At 48.6% G+C, this 16,459-nt stretch overlaps 1 protein-coding gene across 2 annotated transcripts; it reads right to left on the reverse strand.

Moving 5' to 3' along the window:
* Window positions 1–1,247: 1,247 nt before the first annotated feature.
* Siva1 (SIVA1 apoptosis inducing factor) lies at window positions 1,248–13,730 on the reverse strand. Of its 2 annotated transcripts, XM_075948012.1 has the most exons (4): window positions 13,544–13,719; window positions 10,427–10,621; window positions 6,979–7,135; window positions 1,248–5,821 (listed from the first exon to the last, which is right to left on the reverse strand). In XM_075948012.1, exons 1-4 carry the CDS (start codon window positions 13,659–13,661, stop codon window positions 5,764–5,766), a joined length of 528 nt encoding a protein of 175 aa, XP_075804127.1. In that variant the 5' UTR covers window positions 13,662–13,719; the 3' UTR covers window positions 1,248–5,763. The 2 variants fall into 2 exon arrangements, with proteins under 2 accessions (XP_075804127.1, XP_075804128.1); XM_075948013.1 differs by lacking the exon at window positions 10,427–10,621 and having other exon boundaries at window positions 5,640–5,821; window positions 13,544–13,730.
* Between the last annotated feature and the right edge of the window lie 2,729 nt (window positions 13,731–16,459).

The raw sequence follows: 16,459 nt of genomic DNA on the forward strand, positions 1-16,459 counted from the left end.
TCCCTGTGGGTGTGGGAACCCAGTAGCTGGTGGCCTTACTGAGATAGTGTCTGGCTCTTGGAAAAGTAGGAGTTGGTGGTGGTCTTGACCTCTGGGAGATGAGAATATCCACCCCTAGAACAGCCTAAATTTTTCTCTGGGTGACCACAAGCCATACTAGTGGTGACTTCTAGAGCCCTCCTGGAGGTGTACAGAGCACTGCATACTGTTCCTTGAAGTTACTAAGGATCTAGTGAGAATAGGCACCAGATCCAGGTGACGGTGCACACCTTTAGTCCAGCACTCAGAAGGTGGAGGCAGATAGCTCTCGAGTGTAAGCCCAGCCAGGCCTACACAGCAAGACCCTATCAAAAAGGGGTGGGGGTGGAGCAAACGTACACATGACAAATAGTGCTCTCCATGACCCTCAGACTAAGAGTAAAACCTTATCTAAAATAAACCAGCAAGCTGTTCTTTCCACAAGAGCTCTTGGGGATGTCTCTAGTACAGAGGAAGGGTCTTTGGATGCCTCCCTCACAGGTGGGCAACGCTCTTAGTGGAGTGAATACAGTGATGGTCAATGAGCCCACTGTCACTCACACAGCTGCCCAATAGAACCACTGTAGGCAAGAGCCAGGTGTCTAGGGGATGCTCACCAAAGGCAGACCTGGGCTACCCTACAACCAGAGCAGATAAGGGGCTAGACCTTGCAGCCATGGAAGGGTCTGGTAAGCTTACATGAGTTCTCTAAAGTAGTCCAGTTTATAGAAAGTTGAATAGTTTTTGCCAGGGTGGGGACCGGTAGGAACGAGGAGTAATTGCTTAATGGTTTTAGTTTCCATTTAGGGAAACGACTTACTGAGGCCAGGAAAGGAGAGTTTACTGTTTGTCTTCTGGGGACTTAGGTGAAAGACCTTTTGGATATGTTCTAGGATAAAGGTTGAGTACTTGTATTGTGACACCCAAGTTGTGTTGGGGAAAGATGCTCGTTGGTTCCTGGCCACTTAGATCTGAAATAACCACTCAGAAACTGTTACTGTTTGCAATACTGTTTGGACAATAGCTTAAGCATATTGCTAACTAGCTCTTATATCCTAAACTATCCCATCTCCATTCATGTGTACATCACCATGAAGTTATGGGTTGCCGGCAAAGTTTTGGCAGGCTCCAGCGGGGGCATCCATCTCTGGTGGTGGCTATATGGCTTTTCACTAATTCTGCCTACTCTCTTTCTATATATATCTTTTCCAGCCCGGCTATATTCTGTTAAGCCAATGGCCGAAAGCAGCTTCTTTATTAACCAATGGTATTCACAGCATACAGAGGAGACTCCCACATCACCTTCCCTTTTCTGTAAATAAAAAGGAAGGTTTTAATCTTAACATAGTAAAATTACATAAAACAGGTATCAAGCAAGAATTACAGTTACAATATTTATATCTGCTTTGTCTTTTGTCATAACTAAGGAAAATTATAATTGATAATTGTAACTGTCTTTTCTTCAACTCCATCAAAGAAGGATATATTATTACTTATGTTAACAGGAAGTACATTGTAAGCAACTTCCAAAACTCTAGAATTGACAGAGACATCTCTCTGCCTGGATTGTCACCCGAAGTTCTTCTGTAATGTTGCAGCAACCATTTTCAGCCTATAGGCCCATAGTATCCAGCAGACTTTTCCATGAAGCAGGAAATTTCAAAGATAGTTCCTCCTATATTGGCAGTTTGTCAGTCACTTTCTTCTGTGTCCTGCAGAATGTCTGGCAGACCCTTTCATGAAACAGGAACCCCAAGCTCACCAGTCATCTCTCCGTGGGTCCTACATGTCCAGCTCACACAGCATAACACCAAGCAGTCCAGGAAAGAGCACTTTCTTGCCCAAATGGCCAACAAACTCCATAAGGAGCCTTTTTGGTGCCTATCATCCTCTTGAAGTAGATTGGTGCTGCCAGGAGCAGATGAGCTTCACTGTCATGAAAAATCCCCAGCTTTTAAAACATTTTAAATGCCATATTCTGAAGGTCTCTGAAAGATTTGAAGATTATCTAACTGAAATATATCTATATATATCTAGAAAACCTAACATGACTATAAGCTTGACTATTATAGATGATGATCTGTTAACCTATATTTCTTAATTATCCATTACATTTTAAAATGAGCTGCACAAACACAATACCTTAATCAAGAGAAGAAATATATACATAACAAAAATGACCTTAAATTTCTATCAATAGACCAAGATCTTATAGCATATTGCTAGCTAGCTCTTTTATCCTAAACTAACCCATCTCCATTAATCTGTGCATCACCATGAAGTCATGGCCTATAGGCAAAGTTCCAGCTGGTGGCTACATGGCATCTCTCTGACTCTACCTACTCTCTCTACATCTTTTTCAGCCTGGCTATATTTTGTTAAGCCATTGGCCGGAAACAGCTTTATTAACCAATGGTATTCACAGCATACAGAGGGGAATCCAACATCAGAGTTATGTGCTGGAATATGGTTGAGTATTTGTATGATACTGTTCCTGGGGTGATGCAAGCAAATGTCTATTTACCCCAGCTAGGGAACCAATGATAGACCAAAGTACAGATACCACCTGGTGAACCTAGTTCTATAGAATATAGGTGGCCGGACAGTGGTGGTGCACGCCTTTAATCTTCGGAGGCAGAGGCAGGTGGATCTCTGTGAGTTTGAGGCCAGCCTGGTCTACAGAGCGAGTTCTAGGACAGGTACCAAAGCTACACAGAGAAACCCTGTCTCAATAAAATAAGTAAGGGAAGGGTTGTTTATAAGAACAGAAGTGACTCAGGAGACAGCTGCGTCACCAAAGCATCGGTGACAGCTCACACACACACTGCATAAACTACAGGCTGAAGAGTAGTCTGAGCCTCTTTGACAGAGCTTTGGGGGATTTTGCTTGTTCCAGGTAGTTCATCGGACCTGAGAATGCTTGGGACAGACCTAGGGAATCTGGTTAGTTTCAGGGACTTCTGAAACCCTTGAGTTTACTTGCTGAGCTTCCCTGCAGGAGTGTTTCACCACTTCTCAACATCCTGTCTTAAAGAGCTCCCCCAAGACAGGACAGTGAAGTCCTGCAGGAAGCTGCTACACATCAGTCCAATGCCAGCAGCACTTCATGCAGTTTCCACGAGGAGATGGGAGGCCCTGGTGAGGATCCTCCCCGTATCCCTTTTTTGCTAGGAATGTCGACTGCTTCTTGTCCTCTTCCTGGTTCTCAAAAACATTAACTCTTCCCAGGTGGTGGTGGCACAGGCCTTTAATCCCAGCACTCAGGATGCAGAAGCAGGGAGATTCTCTGTGAGTTCGAGTCAGCCTGGTCTACAGACAGGACAGGCTCCGAAGTTACAGAGAAACCCTATCTCGAAAAACCGAAAAACAAAACGAAAAACCCCAACAACAAAACCTGACACGTTAACCCTTTCAAGGGTGCCCTGTTCCAGTGTACAGGTTACACTGGCAATCTGGTGTGCAAACTCTGGCCACGCTAGCTCTAATCCCCAAAATCTCAATCCTTTTCATAGGTTCTCTGAATCCCCTCCCACACCACAGCTGGGCATCCTGTAGGCAGGAACTGCACCCTGGGCTCATCTCATTCCCTTCTTTGGAGTTACCATTCGACATTGGGTGCTATCTAATGTCTTGGTACTTTCTTCTTTTAAAAAGTTGTATAAGGGCTGGTGTGCTCCTTTGGTAAAAATGCCTATGGTGTAAACATGACCTGATTTTGATCCCCAGAATACATATAAAAAGCCAGACATGGTGGTGGCATTTGATCATCATCCTAATGCTTGGGAGACTAAGACAGGCATGGGTCAAACCATTTCTAAGTCATCGCTGCTCCATGGAAGGATGTTGGGCAGATCACAAGTCTGTGACACATAAGGTGCCATTTCAAGCGAAGTCATAGCTCTTGGGAACCCACCCACATCACAGCTGAAGGGTTAACAAATATATCATATTCTGAATGGTGGAATCAGAAAAGTCAACGGGGCTGTGCATTAAGGCATTAGGATGCTTCTGAGCCTAACCTGAACCACGGGGACATCCAGAGGAAGAGCCTCCAGCCACAGAAGTGAGTGGAGCCAAGGAGCAAGCATGCTTAGCATGCTCGGGAGTGGACTGAACCCTAGGGGGGCAGGAGAGGTAAAATCTCCAGTGTTTTACATTTAGAGCCAGTCAGCTACTTATGAGGACAGCCTGAAGGTGGTGGGGGCTATGCAATGCTCCTAGCTGGTGAGAGAGATGGGCTACAACAGGACTCATGAAAAACATGGCTAAGCAGGCTAGAGGACAGAATGGAGGGCCCGAGAGAAAGCTACAGCAGGATGAAGCAGCATCAGAAGCCATGGGAGTGACAGTGTGGTGTGGGGCCAGGGTTTGCTTTGGTTCCTGTGGGTACCTGGCAAGCCCCCAGCAGCCAGCTCCTTTCTGATACCTGCAGACTAGTGTTGATGGCTTTAGCACTTAAGACAGCCTCAGAATGTTTAAGATCCAGAAGATTGCCAGGAATAGTGGCACACGCCTTTAATCTCAGCACTCAGGAGGCAGAGGCAGATGGATCTCTGTTGAGTTTGAGACCAGCCTTGTCTAGTTCGAGGACAGCCAGAGCTAATAGTGAGCCCTTGCTGCAAACACACCCATCCGTCCGTCTGTCCTTGCTCACTCTGGGGAGTACCTCAAATCCCATCCTCAGACAGAGCTTCACTGGCTGGCCTAATTGGATGCCCCTCCTTCCCAGCCCTGCTATTAGCAGCCTAACTGCTACAGACCAGCAGCTTTCAGCACTACCTAACCCTCAGAACTAGCCAGGATCCCATTATCCACAGCAGTAAGGCTCTCTCCACCTGCAGCCTCCAACCCTCCTGCTTATAAAGGGGCTATGGGTCAACTGTCCAATCATACCAGGAAGCTAACCAACCTCATTTAGGGCAACACCTCACTGATGTGCATGGGGACCAACAGCCATAGCTGTCCTTACAGGGTGGGGTGAGGGGAGCTCTGTGCTGTCTACCCTCCCACCAGCCAAACCCTTCTAATTAGCAGAGCCAGGGGGCTGGAGTACCTGGCCCACCACTACCTCCCAGGCCATTTTACCTCTGTGAACTCCTTCCAAAGCCCTGCATAAACTACATCTCTGGCTGTCAGTGGTGGCGCACACCTTTGATCCCAGCACTCGGAAGGCAGAGGCAGTAGGATCTCTGTGAGTTTGAGGCCACCCTGGCCTACAGAGTGAGTTCTAGGACAGACAGGGCTACACAGAGAAACCCTGTCTCAAACAAAACACAACAAAACATATCTCTGAAGATGCAGTGAGGACCGTCATACCCCTAGCATCAACAGGACTCCACTGGGCCAAACCTCTGGAGGGCAACAGTTTAGTAAATCACCTGGGGCCCGGCTACGTGGGTATTGAAAAGGGCTGGTCATGTGACAGTGGCCATTCAGGGTGAGAGGCAGCCAGCCTCCTGAGATCCAGCTGCAGGAGGACAGGAAAGAGTTCTCTGGGCCTGGCTTGCCTGTCAGGTGGGTTGCAATAAGCAGGAGTCACACCATACAGGAGATAAGGTGCGTGCTGCTGGGAAAGCTGGCCCCTGAAGCTGTCACTGCTGCCCTGAGCACGGCTGACAGAAGAAAGGGAGTCCTCGTGCAAATATAAAGAGGTTTATTCACTCGTTACTGGGGTACAAAACATAATGCATAAAAAAGCCTCCTCCTCTCTCTTCAGTGTGAGCATCTTGGTTGTCCATGGCCACATCAGTCTTCAAACATAGCACAGCTGGTGCAAAGTGTCTTCTCACCGTCATCAGCATAGCTGCATTTTCAAGAGAAAGAAAAGCCGCCTAAGAGGCTGAATGCTCCCTACTTACTGAAGCCCTTAATCCTAGGACACCTCAGCATGTGAACTTGTTGGAAGACAGACTCAGGAGGTGGTAGCTTTTCAGGGACAGTTGGGGATGCCACTGTCTCTGGGAGGAGGTGCAAACATCCTGTGGACCTGACATCTAGGCTCTAGTCCTAGTTTCCCAGATAGGTGAGCAGATGTCATGAGACACACAGAGATGTGACACGAAGACAGGAACAAGATGGCCATTGACAGGAACACGAAGAGCAAGCAGCCATCAGAAGCTGGGAGGCAGCCTGGCAAATCCTCCCTCCCAGCGTCAGCATGACCAGCCCTACAGGCATCTAAATCTTTTCCCCAGAGCACATCTGCATGGCACTCCTGGTTCCTCCAAACCACTGTAGAGTGGTGGCAAGGATCTGCCATGTGATGTGTGGTTTTCCATCTGATCCATTAGTTTTATAAATGTTGGGTCTGAGCTTGTCTGGATCCATCGTACTGATTCCACACACATTTGGATGGGACAAGGGGGCAGGGCTCCGCAGTATCCACTCACTGACCAAGCACTTCCAAACAAAGAGCTGACCCAGCCGGCTGCAGTGCCCCTTTCCCGAGGGCAGGCCTGACCTGAGTGGACACAGTGGCACATGTGAGGCAATCCCCAAATGATAGGCACACTGGGTAAAAACTGAAGCTGAGAAACAGTGTAGACTATTGGAGTTCTAATAAGGACTCAGAAGACCAGACCACAAGGCTGTTTAAGCCAGGCAGCTGCTTTAAGTAGTCCACAGTCACTTGAGAAACATGAACTTCTTTCAAAAGAGTCACTGAAAGCCGGGCGGTGGTGGCGCATGCCTTTAATCCCAGCACTCGGGAGGCAGAGGAAGGCGGATCTCTGGGAGTTCGAGGTCAGCCTGGTCTACAAGAGCTAGTTCCAGGACAGGCTCCAAAGCTACAGAGAAACCCTGTCTCGAAAAACGAAAAACAAAACAAAACAAGAGTCACTGAGTCTTGAGAAGAGCTGAGCAGAGAGCATTTACCACCAAGTCCTGTACTGTAACATGATGGTAAATGGTGCCTACAGAGAGCCCACCCAGGAGAGAGACCATGATTTCTGCAGCACTCACTCTGCAAGGCCACACAGTATACAGGCCAAGGCACCGCAGCTCCAGCAGGTATATATACATCGTCCACACAGGGCCCGGTCGCACTGGCTGCAGACTGCGTTCCCATCCACAGATCTCACGCAGGATGAACAAACAATGGGTGCTGTCCCAGGCAGTCCTGTGAGGAAAAAACACCCAGGCTGTCAAAACTGGAAATACACTGGAAGAGCAAGAGAGCAGTGTGCACAGACCTTTCCCAGCAACTGAGTCCTGACACCTGTCAGCCACCTAGAGGCATTCCCAGGACTGGTCACGGACTCCAGACAGACCACCTGCCTGGTCCTACCACGAATGGGTCCACTCTTCCTGGAGTACTCTATCAGAACTCCGTGCCTCTGTCTAGGTCTCAAGATGTGGTCCCCTGTTTCACTGGTCAGCTAGGAGGTTTCTGTGCTGCCTCGGGGGCCACCCAGATTCAGGGCTGTGGCAGAGGCCGGTTCTCACCAGTCACATGAGAACCATGTCTCAACAGGCAATGGACCAGTATGTTCCTACTACAGATGGGACACAGGAGAGTGTAACATGAGGGCCAGGCTTGTTGGGGTTTCTGTCCTGCCCAGTTCCCATAGCCTTTTAGCCCCAAAGAAAATCACACAGAGGTCTCCATAAGATTATAAACTGATTGGTCCATTAGCTCAGCCTTCTTATTAGCTCTTGTAGCTTATATTAATCCATTATTCTTATCTATGTTAGCCACATGGCTCAGTAACTTTTTCAGCGGGGCAAGTCACATCCTGCTTCTTTGGTGGTCTGGGCAAAACTGGTGAGGGAGCTTTCTGCTTCCCAGAATTCTCCTGTTCTCAATGCCCCACCCTCTACTTCCTGTCTGGTTTTCCCATCTATACTTCCTACCTGGCTACCACCCAATCAGTGTTTATTTAAGATATGATTGGCAGAATACAGACAATCTCCCACACCACTTCCCCCTCTTTTTTTTTTTTTTTTTTTTTGGATTTTCGAGACAGGGTTTTTCCATAGCTTTTTGGTTCCTGTCCTGGAACTAGCTCTTGTAGACCAGGCTGGCCTCAAACTCACAGAGATCCGCCTGCCTCTGCCTCCCGAGTGCTGGGATTAAAGGCGTGCGCCACCACCACCCGGCTTCTCTCTCTCTCTCTTTTTTTTAAACAAAGGAAAATATCCATAGTCCATTTTTTGGGAATGTGGGTCTAGTATTCTAAGCTACTTCCAGCTGGCTGGGGGCGCTGATAATCTTATGGGGACCTAAAGAAATTTAAATTATGATCAAGTCCTGACTGGAGTATCTTATGAGTCTTGATCATTTCAGGAAGCAGTCTTGAATCTGTTCTGGATGTAGAACTCAGACATCTGGGCCATCTGTTCCTACTGGAGATTTCTCAGGTGGTCTTCCTTGATCAAACCTAATTTTTCTTAACTCAGAATGAATCCACAGTCTCTCATTTCCTGTGGAAACAAAAGCAAAATCTCTTCTCCAAAGTAACACACCTTTTGACTTCAATTTTGAAGCCAAGGTATTTTCAAAATACCTATCTTGGACTAATTCAGCAGTATTTATAAGCAAATTATCTTTTAGCAGCTGTTGCTCCTTCCTCATCATTCAAACAATTCAAAGAGAGCATAATAACGTACAGTATCAAGATTCTCTGTATGTTTTCCAACTTTACGTGGCTTTATTTTAACCTTTATTTTTACTTTTACTTTTTGGGACAGGTTCTCTGTGTATCTTTGGCTGTTCTGGAACTCTCTCTGTAGACCAGGCTATCTTTGAATTCATAGAGATCCGCCTGTCTCTGCCTCCCCAGTGCTGGGATTAAAGGTGTGTGCTACCACACCTTGAACTCACAGAGATCTGTCTGCCTCTGCCCCCCAGGCATTGGGATTAAAGGTGTGTACCACCATAACCAACTACTCTTTCTTTTTTATTTTAAGGATTTTAACCTTTTTCTTTTCTCTCCTAAGCCTGCATATATTTTTAAACACACAGTAAACAATTTATAGCTTTTCTTCATCTTTGAATCTATCTTTACTGTATATCTCTCTTTTTCTGATCACACGAGTCTTTAATTTACTAAGCAATATGGGTAGGATTAAAGCTGTGGCTTTGACAGCTGGATCCAGCCCATTCCTTAGCTTTCTGTGATTCCAGCCTCATGGTGGAGGTACTGGCTGTAGCCATGTTTACTGCCACAATTCTATGGTGTTTCAAAGTCTCTGCCAGCAAGCAAGCTGCAGCAGTGTGCTCACAAACCACACTTAAATGCTCCACAGTCAGACTGCATGCCTGAACAAGTTAGAGTTTGCCCTGGCAGGACGGCCCAGAAAACCGGCATTTTAAAACAGCACAACTTTTTTTCCTGCTACCGCTGAAAACCAGAAAGCATGCATTCAGCTTTTCATCAACACCATTTAACTGTTTCATGGCAGGACCTCTTATAAGAGCTGCAAGGTTTTACAGCTAAAGCTGAGTCAGGAAGCCTCTCTTAGATGAGAGTGCTTGCTTGCCTCTAGCAAGCACAGCAGACCTGAGAAATTATTGCTACCAAGAAGCCATGCTTTATTCTTTTCTGTCTAGAATTACTTCCCAAACTCTTTAGGGCTTTATGTGAATGCAGTTGTCCCACGCTGGGCGCCATTCTGAAATATGAGGACCAGGTTTATTGGGGTTTCTGTCCTGCCCAGTTCCCAAAGCCATTTAGCCCCAAAGAAAATCACACAGAGGTCTCCATAAGATTATAAATTGATTGGTCCATTAGCTCAGCCTTCTTATTAGCTCTTATAGCTTATACTAATCCATTATTCTTATCTATGTTAGCCACATGGCTCAGTACCTTTTTCAGCGGGGCAAGTCACATCTTGCTTCTTTGGTGGTCTGGGCAGAACTGGCGAGGGAGCTTCCTGCTTCCCAGAATTCTCCTGTTCTCAATGCCCCACCTCTACTTCCTGTCTGGTCTTACCACCTATACTTCCTACCTGGCTACCAGCCAATCAGCGTTTATTTAAGATATGATTGACAGAATACAGACAATTCTTCTACACCAAGAGAGCCCTGTTGTTCTGATACAACAGTCTGAAGCTTTTAAATTCTACTCCTGGATGTCTGTGAGGGGCAGACTTCCCAACAAAAGGAAGCTTCCGAACCTTCTTCCTTCCTAATGCTGCAACCCTTTAATACAGTTCCTCATGTTGTGGTTATCCCCAACCATAATATGATTTTTGTTGCTACTTTATGACTATAATTTTGCTATTGTTAAGAACTGTACTGTAAATATTTTTGGAGATAGAGGTTTGCTAAAGGGTTGCAAGCCACAGGTTGAGAACCACTGCTCTGAGTGGATCCTGCTTGCTCAGGTAGTCATAGTCCCTGAACAGAACATTTGCCAAGGTCTTTCCTAGGTGCAATAGCCAGCAAGTACCACTGGCAGCCACTCACCAGCTTCTGAAGCTTGAGTTTGGCACCGTGTCAGTCGGCCATCAGGTCCAATCAACATCTGTCCCCTTGTAGCTTGAGGGGCCCCAGCCAGGCCAGGCTTCAGTGACTCCGGCAGGTGGATGATGGAACAGCCTTCTCCCAATACATGATCTCTATAGGCTTGGGCCCCTTGGAAAAGGAGCTGCTTGGTTCTTTCTGGGGGAAGAAGAGTCTTTCTAAAGACAATACTGCCAACAGCAAAGCCCTTGCACAGCCGTTCTATGACCCTGCAAGGCACAGAGTCCCTCTTCGTGCCTGTCCCCTCAGTCGTGACACTGCCAGGGTCTCCCTGCCTCCAAGCTGAAAAGGCTCTCCTGCTCTCCTTCCTCTGGTTCCACTGTTGTGTCCTCCCAGAGCAGTCTGCAGATCATGCAGCCCAACCCTTCCGCCCGGCTGTGCACAACACTGCTGCTCCTTTCATTAGCCAATTTCAGCAGCCACAGCAAATCTCCTCCTCATCCTCCCAGCACTCCTGAGAGCTCGTCTTACAACCAGAGAAAACTCTGGCCCTAAAGCATTCATTCTCAACAGCAAGTGCCCCAAGGAGGCAGGAAACAGACACAGGTTTAAAACAACACCGACAATCACTGTCAGGCCAGTGAACAACTGTACTTACTATAGGGAACATGGCCAGCAACCTCTTGACGAAGTCTGTCAGAATCTGCCAGGCCCTCCCACCCACCATCCCAGGATAAGTGGCTGCTCACACCTTTAACAGTGGCTTCCCGCTTGGCAACAGGCCCAGGAAACCTCAAAGTGAAACAGTGTTGCTAGTCCCAGAAAAACTCACTCCCACATACAGCCACAGCCAGGGGAGACCTGCCAGACCCAGGGCTCTCTGTGAAGTTGGCAGCAGCAACATCAAGCAAAAATTCAAAGAGAGTGGCTGTTATCAGCCTAGCTACACTCGGTGCCACCTCCTACTCTAAGACAGCAAGTGGATGTGGGGCACATCCTAGCATTCAGGAGGCTGAATAGTAGGACTGTTTAAGTTCAAGGTCAGCTTAAGATACATTGTTTGGGGAATAGAAAGAGTCCGGTGTGGAGAGTAACCTTTGTCCTCAAGAACTCCTGACCCACAGAAGAGTCCAGAGTGTGGGCTGAGGCTTGGTATTCATCCTTCAGGCCTCACACTGTGTGTCCTGTTTTACTATACAACACCCCAGAACCCAGCACCCCTCCCTGACCTGGCTCTGACTGGCTCTGGCAAGTGCTCCAGGACATAAGTCCTTAAAAAGGTAGAGCCGGGTTGAGGTTCCAATTATACGTAGGTCTTCTTTTGAACTCCTTGTTTACATGGAAAAAAAAATGAAATTTGACTTATTCATTGTGAATGTGGAGGTCAAAAGACAACTTTCAGGAGCTGATTTCTCTCCTACAGTGTGTTCTTGGGATCTGACTCAGGGTCAGGCTTAGCCATCTTCTAGATCCTGTTTGCATTTTGTTATTGCTGTTTGTTTTTTTTTTTAATTTTTTATTGAGAAAAAGAAAAAAAGTTTCCCCCTCCTCCCAGCCTCCCATTTCCCTCCCCCTCCTTCTACCCTTTTCCCCCTCCCCCTACTTCTCTGCCCCTCCCTCTCCAGTCCAAAGAGAAGTCAGGGTTCCCTGCCCTGTGGAAAGTCCAAGGTCCTCCCCCCTCCGTCCATGTCTAGGAAGGTGAACATCCAAACTGGCTAGGCTCCCACAAAGACAGAACATGAAGTAGGATCAAAACCCCGTGCCATTGTCCTTGGCTTCTCATCAGCCCTCATTGTTCGCCATGTTCAGAGAGTCCGGTTTTATCCCATGTTTTTTCAGTCACAGTCCAGTACTCACTCATAATTGGTTTCTAGCCATAAATAAAGGTCACGGAGTCTATAATTGGTGATCCTAAAGAAGCTAATAAGAAGGTGAACCCAAAGAAAAACATATAGTTATCCTCCTGGCTATGGAAAGTAGACAAAATTGCCGGGGAAAAAATTGGGATCTTGGGGGTGGGGTGGGATGGGGGTAAGGGGAGAGAAAAGTGAGAAGGGGAGGATGGGGGGAACTTGGGGAAACAGGATGATTGGGATAAAGGAAGGTTGGATAGGGGAGCAGGGAAGCACAAATCTTAGTTAAGGGAGCCACCTTAGGGTTGGCCAGAGACTTGAACCTAGAGTGGCTCCCAGGAGCCCAAGGCGATGTCCCCAGTTAGTTCCTTGGGCAGCTGAGGATAGGGAACCTGAAATGACCCTATCCTATAGCAATACTGACGAATATCTTGCATATCACCATAGAACCTTCATCTGGTGATGTATGGAGATAGAGACAGAGACCCACACTGGAGCACCGGACTGAGCTCCCAAGGTCCCAATGAGGAGCAGAAGGAGGGAGAACATGAGCAAGGAAGTCAGGACCACGAGGGGTGCACCCACCCACTGAGACAGTGGGGCTGATCTATTGTTATTGCTGTTTTAAGACATCTCACTAATAGCCCACGCTGGCCTCGAACTCAAGAGCTCCGCCTGCCTTTGCCTCGTGAGTGCTGGCATCAAAGGCATAGGTCACAACCCCCCCCCCACCCCGGCCGCCATGTCTCCATTTTTTCGAGGGCACGACGGTTTGCTGTTCAGTTCTCACACTTCATCACCCCCGAGGTGTCGGCAGAGTACAGAAAGGGAAAAGGCCAATTAGCTACACACTTGGGGCTGAATAGGGAGTTTGTACTTCTGAAGCCCGGGCTTTATGGCACATTCGAAGGCACAGTGGTACCACTCAGAATTATAGGTGAAAACTTTGCTCTAAGCAAGGTAAATCGCGTTGCATCTACCCCAGAGAGTCATTACGGCAAAGCAATGCTCAACAACATCCATCCGCTAGAAAGCCCACTTGAGAGGGCCTACTGCAGCGCACGCCTTCGCGCCCACCCGGTCCAGGCCCTCCGCCTGTCCTGCGCCAGGCTGGACCACTCGGCAGTAGTCGGCTTCGACTCGGATTTTCCCGGAGCGGCCTCTGGCCGCCTCTACCCCCTGAGGTCGCGACGCTCAGGCCAGTTGGGGTCTCCCGCTGCCCCACGCGTGCAGCACGGCCTGCTCTACCACAGAACCCCGCACTCACCGAAGACCTCGCGCGAGTAGCGTTCGGCGAACACACCGCGGCTCAACTCTCTCGGGCCCACATGGACCTTGAGCTGCAGCGGGGAAGCGTCCGCGAACGGGCAGCTCCGCTTGGGCATGGCAGTGGGTACCAAACACAGACCACAGCTGCGCACTGCGCGCCCAACACACGTCACAGCGCGTTCACACCGCCGAGGAGGGCGGGGCGGATGAGGGAGCGGCGCTGGATAGGCCGGGGAAAGGCTGGGGGCTGGGCTCCAGGGCGCGGGATAGGTCGAGGGAGGCAGTGGGTGGGACTCAGAGGCGCGGGAAAGGCCAAGGGGGATGGCCCGGTGGGCGGGATCTGTGCGTGGCGTGGAGCAGGATAGGTGATGGTGGGCAGGGCTAGTGCGTGACACTGCTCAGGATAGGCCGAGAATTAAGAGGCGGGGCTCTGGCGGGTGTGGCGCGGGAAATGAGCGGGGAGGCTAACGCAGGGGTGGGACTTAAGCAGGGTGGGACTCTCGGTAAAGTAGTCCGAGGTCTGGGATAGGCCTCCGCCGGCGGAAAGAAGAATGTCCCCGTTGTCGCTAAGCAACTGTGATGGATGGTATTTCTGGGTTACGAGTCACCAGCAGTAGGGTGGCGCACTTTGTCCGGGCGTGGTGAATCCTGGCACCCATCTTCTCCTCAGAGTTCCTCCTGCATCCCTGAGGCCTGACCTTGGGGGAGGGTTTACAGCGTCACCGTGGGTCCTCTGGTCAGAGCGGATTTTAAACTGCCATAGGGTCTTCTAACATAGTGAACTCGGGCAAAGCAGCGATGCTGAGGACCTTCTCAGTCCTCAGTCCTCGTGTTGTATTTCCACACGATCTGAACGTAAGGGCTATTTGCTGAGGTGCAGTAAGTTTTGCTCTCGTCTCGGAGAGCGGGAGACCGGAAGCATGCTCAGCAGGCATTTATTCTCCAGATTTTGGAGATCTGAAATTGGGTTCTCTACAGGCCTCTCATCTTCCTCGATCTGCAGACGATCTTTTGTGTCCTTACTGGATGGGGTGTCTGTGTCCTCATCTCATAAAAACAATAATTTTTTAAAATTTTTTTTAATTAAAAATTTCCGCCTCCTCCCCGCCTCCCTTCCCCCTCCCCCTCTCCACGCCCCACTCCCCTCCCCCTCCCTCTCCAGTCCAAAGAGCAGTCAGGGTTCCCTGCCCTGTGGGCAGTCCAAGGTCCTCCCCCCTCCATCCAGGTCTAGAAAGGTGAGCATCCAAATCGGCTAGGCTCCCACAAAGCCAGTACATGCAGTAATGAAGAACAGAAGGAGGGAGAACATGAGCAAGGAAGTCAAGACCACGAGGGGGGCACCCACCCACTGAGACGGTGGGGCTGATCTATTAGGAGATCACCAAGGCCAGCTGGACTGGGACTGAAAATGCATGGGATAAAACCGGACTCACTGAATATGGTGGACAATGAGGGCTGCTGAGAAGCCAAGGACAATGACACTGAGTTTTGACCCTACTGCATGTACTTTGAATTAGGTTCCACCTTAAGTACCCCATTTTAACTTGTTAAGACTATATCCAGGAGCCAGATGTATTGCTCACGCCTTTCATCCCAGCTCTCAGGAGGCGGATACAGGTGAATCTCTGTGAGTTCAAGGCCAATCTGGCCTACGGGATCTAGTTCCAAGACAGCTGGGACTGTTACAAAAAGAAACGCTGTCTCAAAAAGTAACATTCTGAGGTCTTAGGAGCTAGGTCTTCAACATAAATAGGGGACACAATACCAGAGCCAAGTAAGTGTACAGGGTAAACCCTGTAATAAACACCTGATAAAATTCACTGTTCTGGTGGAAGCTTCACCCCAGCCTCTGGCATAAAGAGTCTGGAATGTTCTGGTAGAAGTTCCACCCCAAATCCCCTCTCCATCTCTCTCCAAACCGTGCAGCCCTTCCCCAGAGGTGCTCAAGACCACGCCCACAGGGTATTCAAGCTGTCCCCCAGAAATCAGACTGGTTTTTCAGTCTCTCCCATCTCCTCTCTGGGGGGCTGGAAAATCACCTGAAAGCATTTTACCCATTAAACCTGGGCTGTTTCAAATTTGGTTTGATTTGGTCCGATCTGGATTGCTGTGTCAGTGGAGAGGCTTATGGGGTGTAGAAACTTTTCAGTGACTAACTACTGACTTCTGTGCTTCCTTTCCCGTGGGTGGTGTCCCTTGTTGCAGAGCTGTAAGGAACTGACTCTATGTGGAGACACACATTTGTCTCCTACTATCAGGCTTAAATCCAGTGGGACAGACAGTCGGGGACCTGGCTAGGGAACCACCACTAGCAAAGCTGCTCACATTAAGATAATGAACTCCCTGCACCGAATTCCCACTTCCAAATGCAGTCCCTGCAAGCTATCATGGGGTTCCACTGGGTCTGACTGCCATTCTGAGTTAGAGAGGTATAATTATTTCTTAGTTTCTTCTGTCTGTTTCCTTCAGATGGAGGCTAGAGCCTGAATATGCTTTTAAAATTTCTAACATTGGGCTTTCTTACTCTTTTTCTAGGACTCCCACCAAATGGCATCCGAATCTCACGCAGGAAGACTCATTCTGTGTATGCCATTATGTCTGGCTGCTGTCTCATAGTTCTGAGTTTGCTCCCGTAGCTCAAATCTGTTGACAGCTGGTTCCTTTTCATACTGCTTGTTCTCCTGCCTAGGGAGCCTAAAGTTTGTTCATCAGCCTGTTAGACACCAGGTCCCTTGGCAAGTTTTGGCTATGATGAATTTAGTTCCTGTAGACAACCTGGATCAGGCCATTTATGCTCACTCAGTGTTGGTGGCACTTGGGAGTGGGGCTCCCTGTTCCATGATGTGAATGTGTTAGAGGGGGAGGGGTCGTGTGCTTTCCTCTAAACAAACCAGCAGCTTCCCAAGGTGTTAGG

The sequence above is a fragment of the Microtus pennsylvanicus genome, chromosome 14 (genome assembly GCF_037038515.1).
Source record: "Microtus pennsylvanicus isolate mMicPen1 chromosome 14, mMicPen1.hap1, whole genome shotgun sequence".
Taxonomy (NCBI): Eukaryota; Metazoa; Chordata; class Mammalia; order Rodentia; family Cricetidae; genus Microtus; species Microtus pennsylvanicus.

Excerpts from the sequence above, each read along its gene's own strand:
- Siva1 (XM_075948012.1), bottom strand. The coding sequence starts at position 13,661 with ATGCCCAAGCGGAGCTGCCCGTTCGCGGACGCTTCCCCGCTGCAGCTC. Across the intron at positions 10,622-13,543 it reads CTACTCGCGCGAGGTCTTCG|AAAGAACCAAGCAGCTCCTT; the intron begins GTGAGTGCGGGG and ends TTCTTCCCCCAG. Across the intron at positions 5,822-6,978 it reads ATACTGTGTGGCCTTGCAGA|CTATGCTGATGACGGTGAGA; the intron begins GTGAGTGCTGCA and ends TTGAAAATGCAG.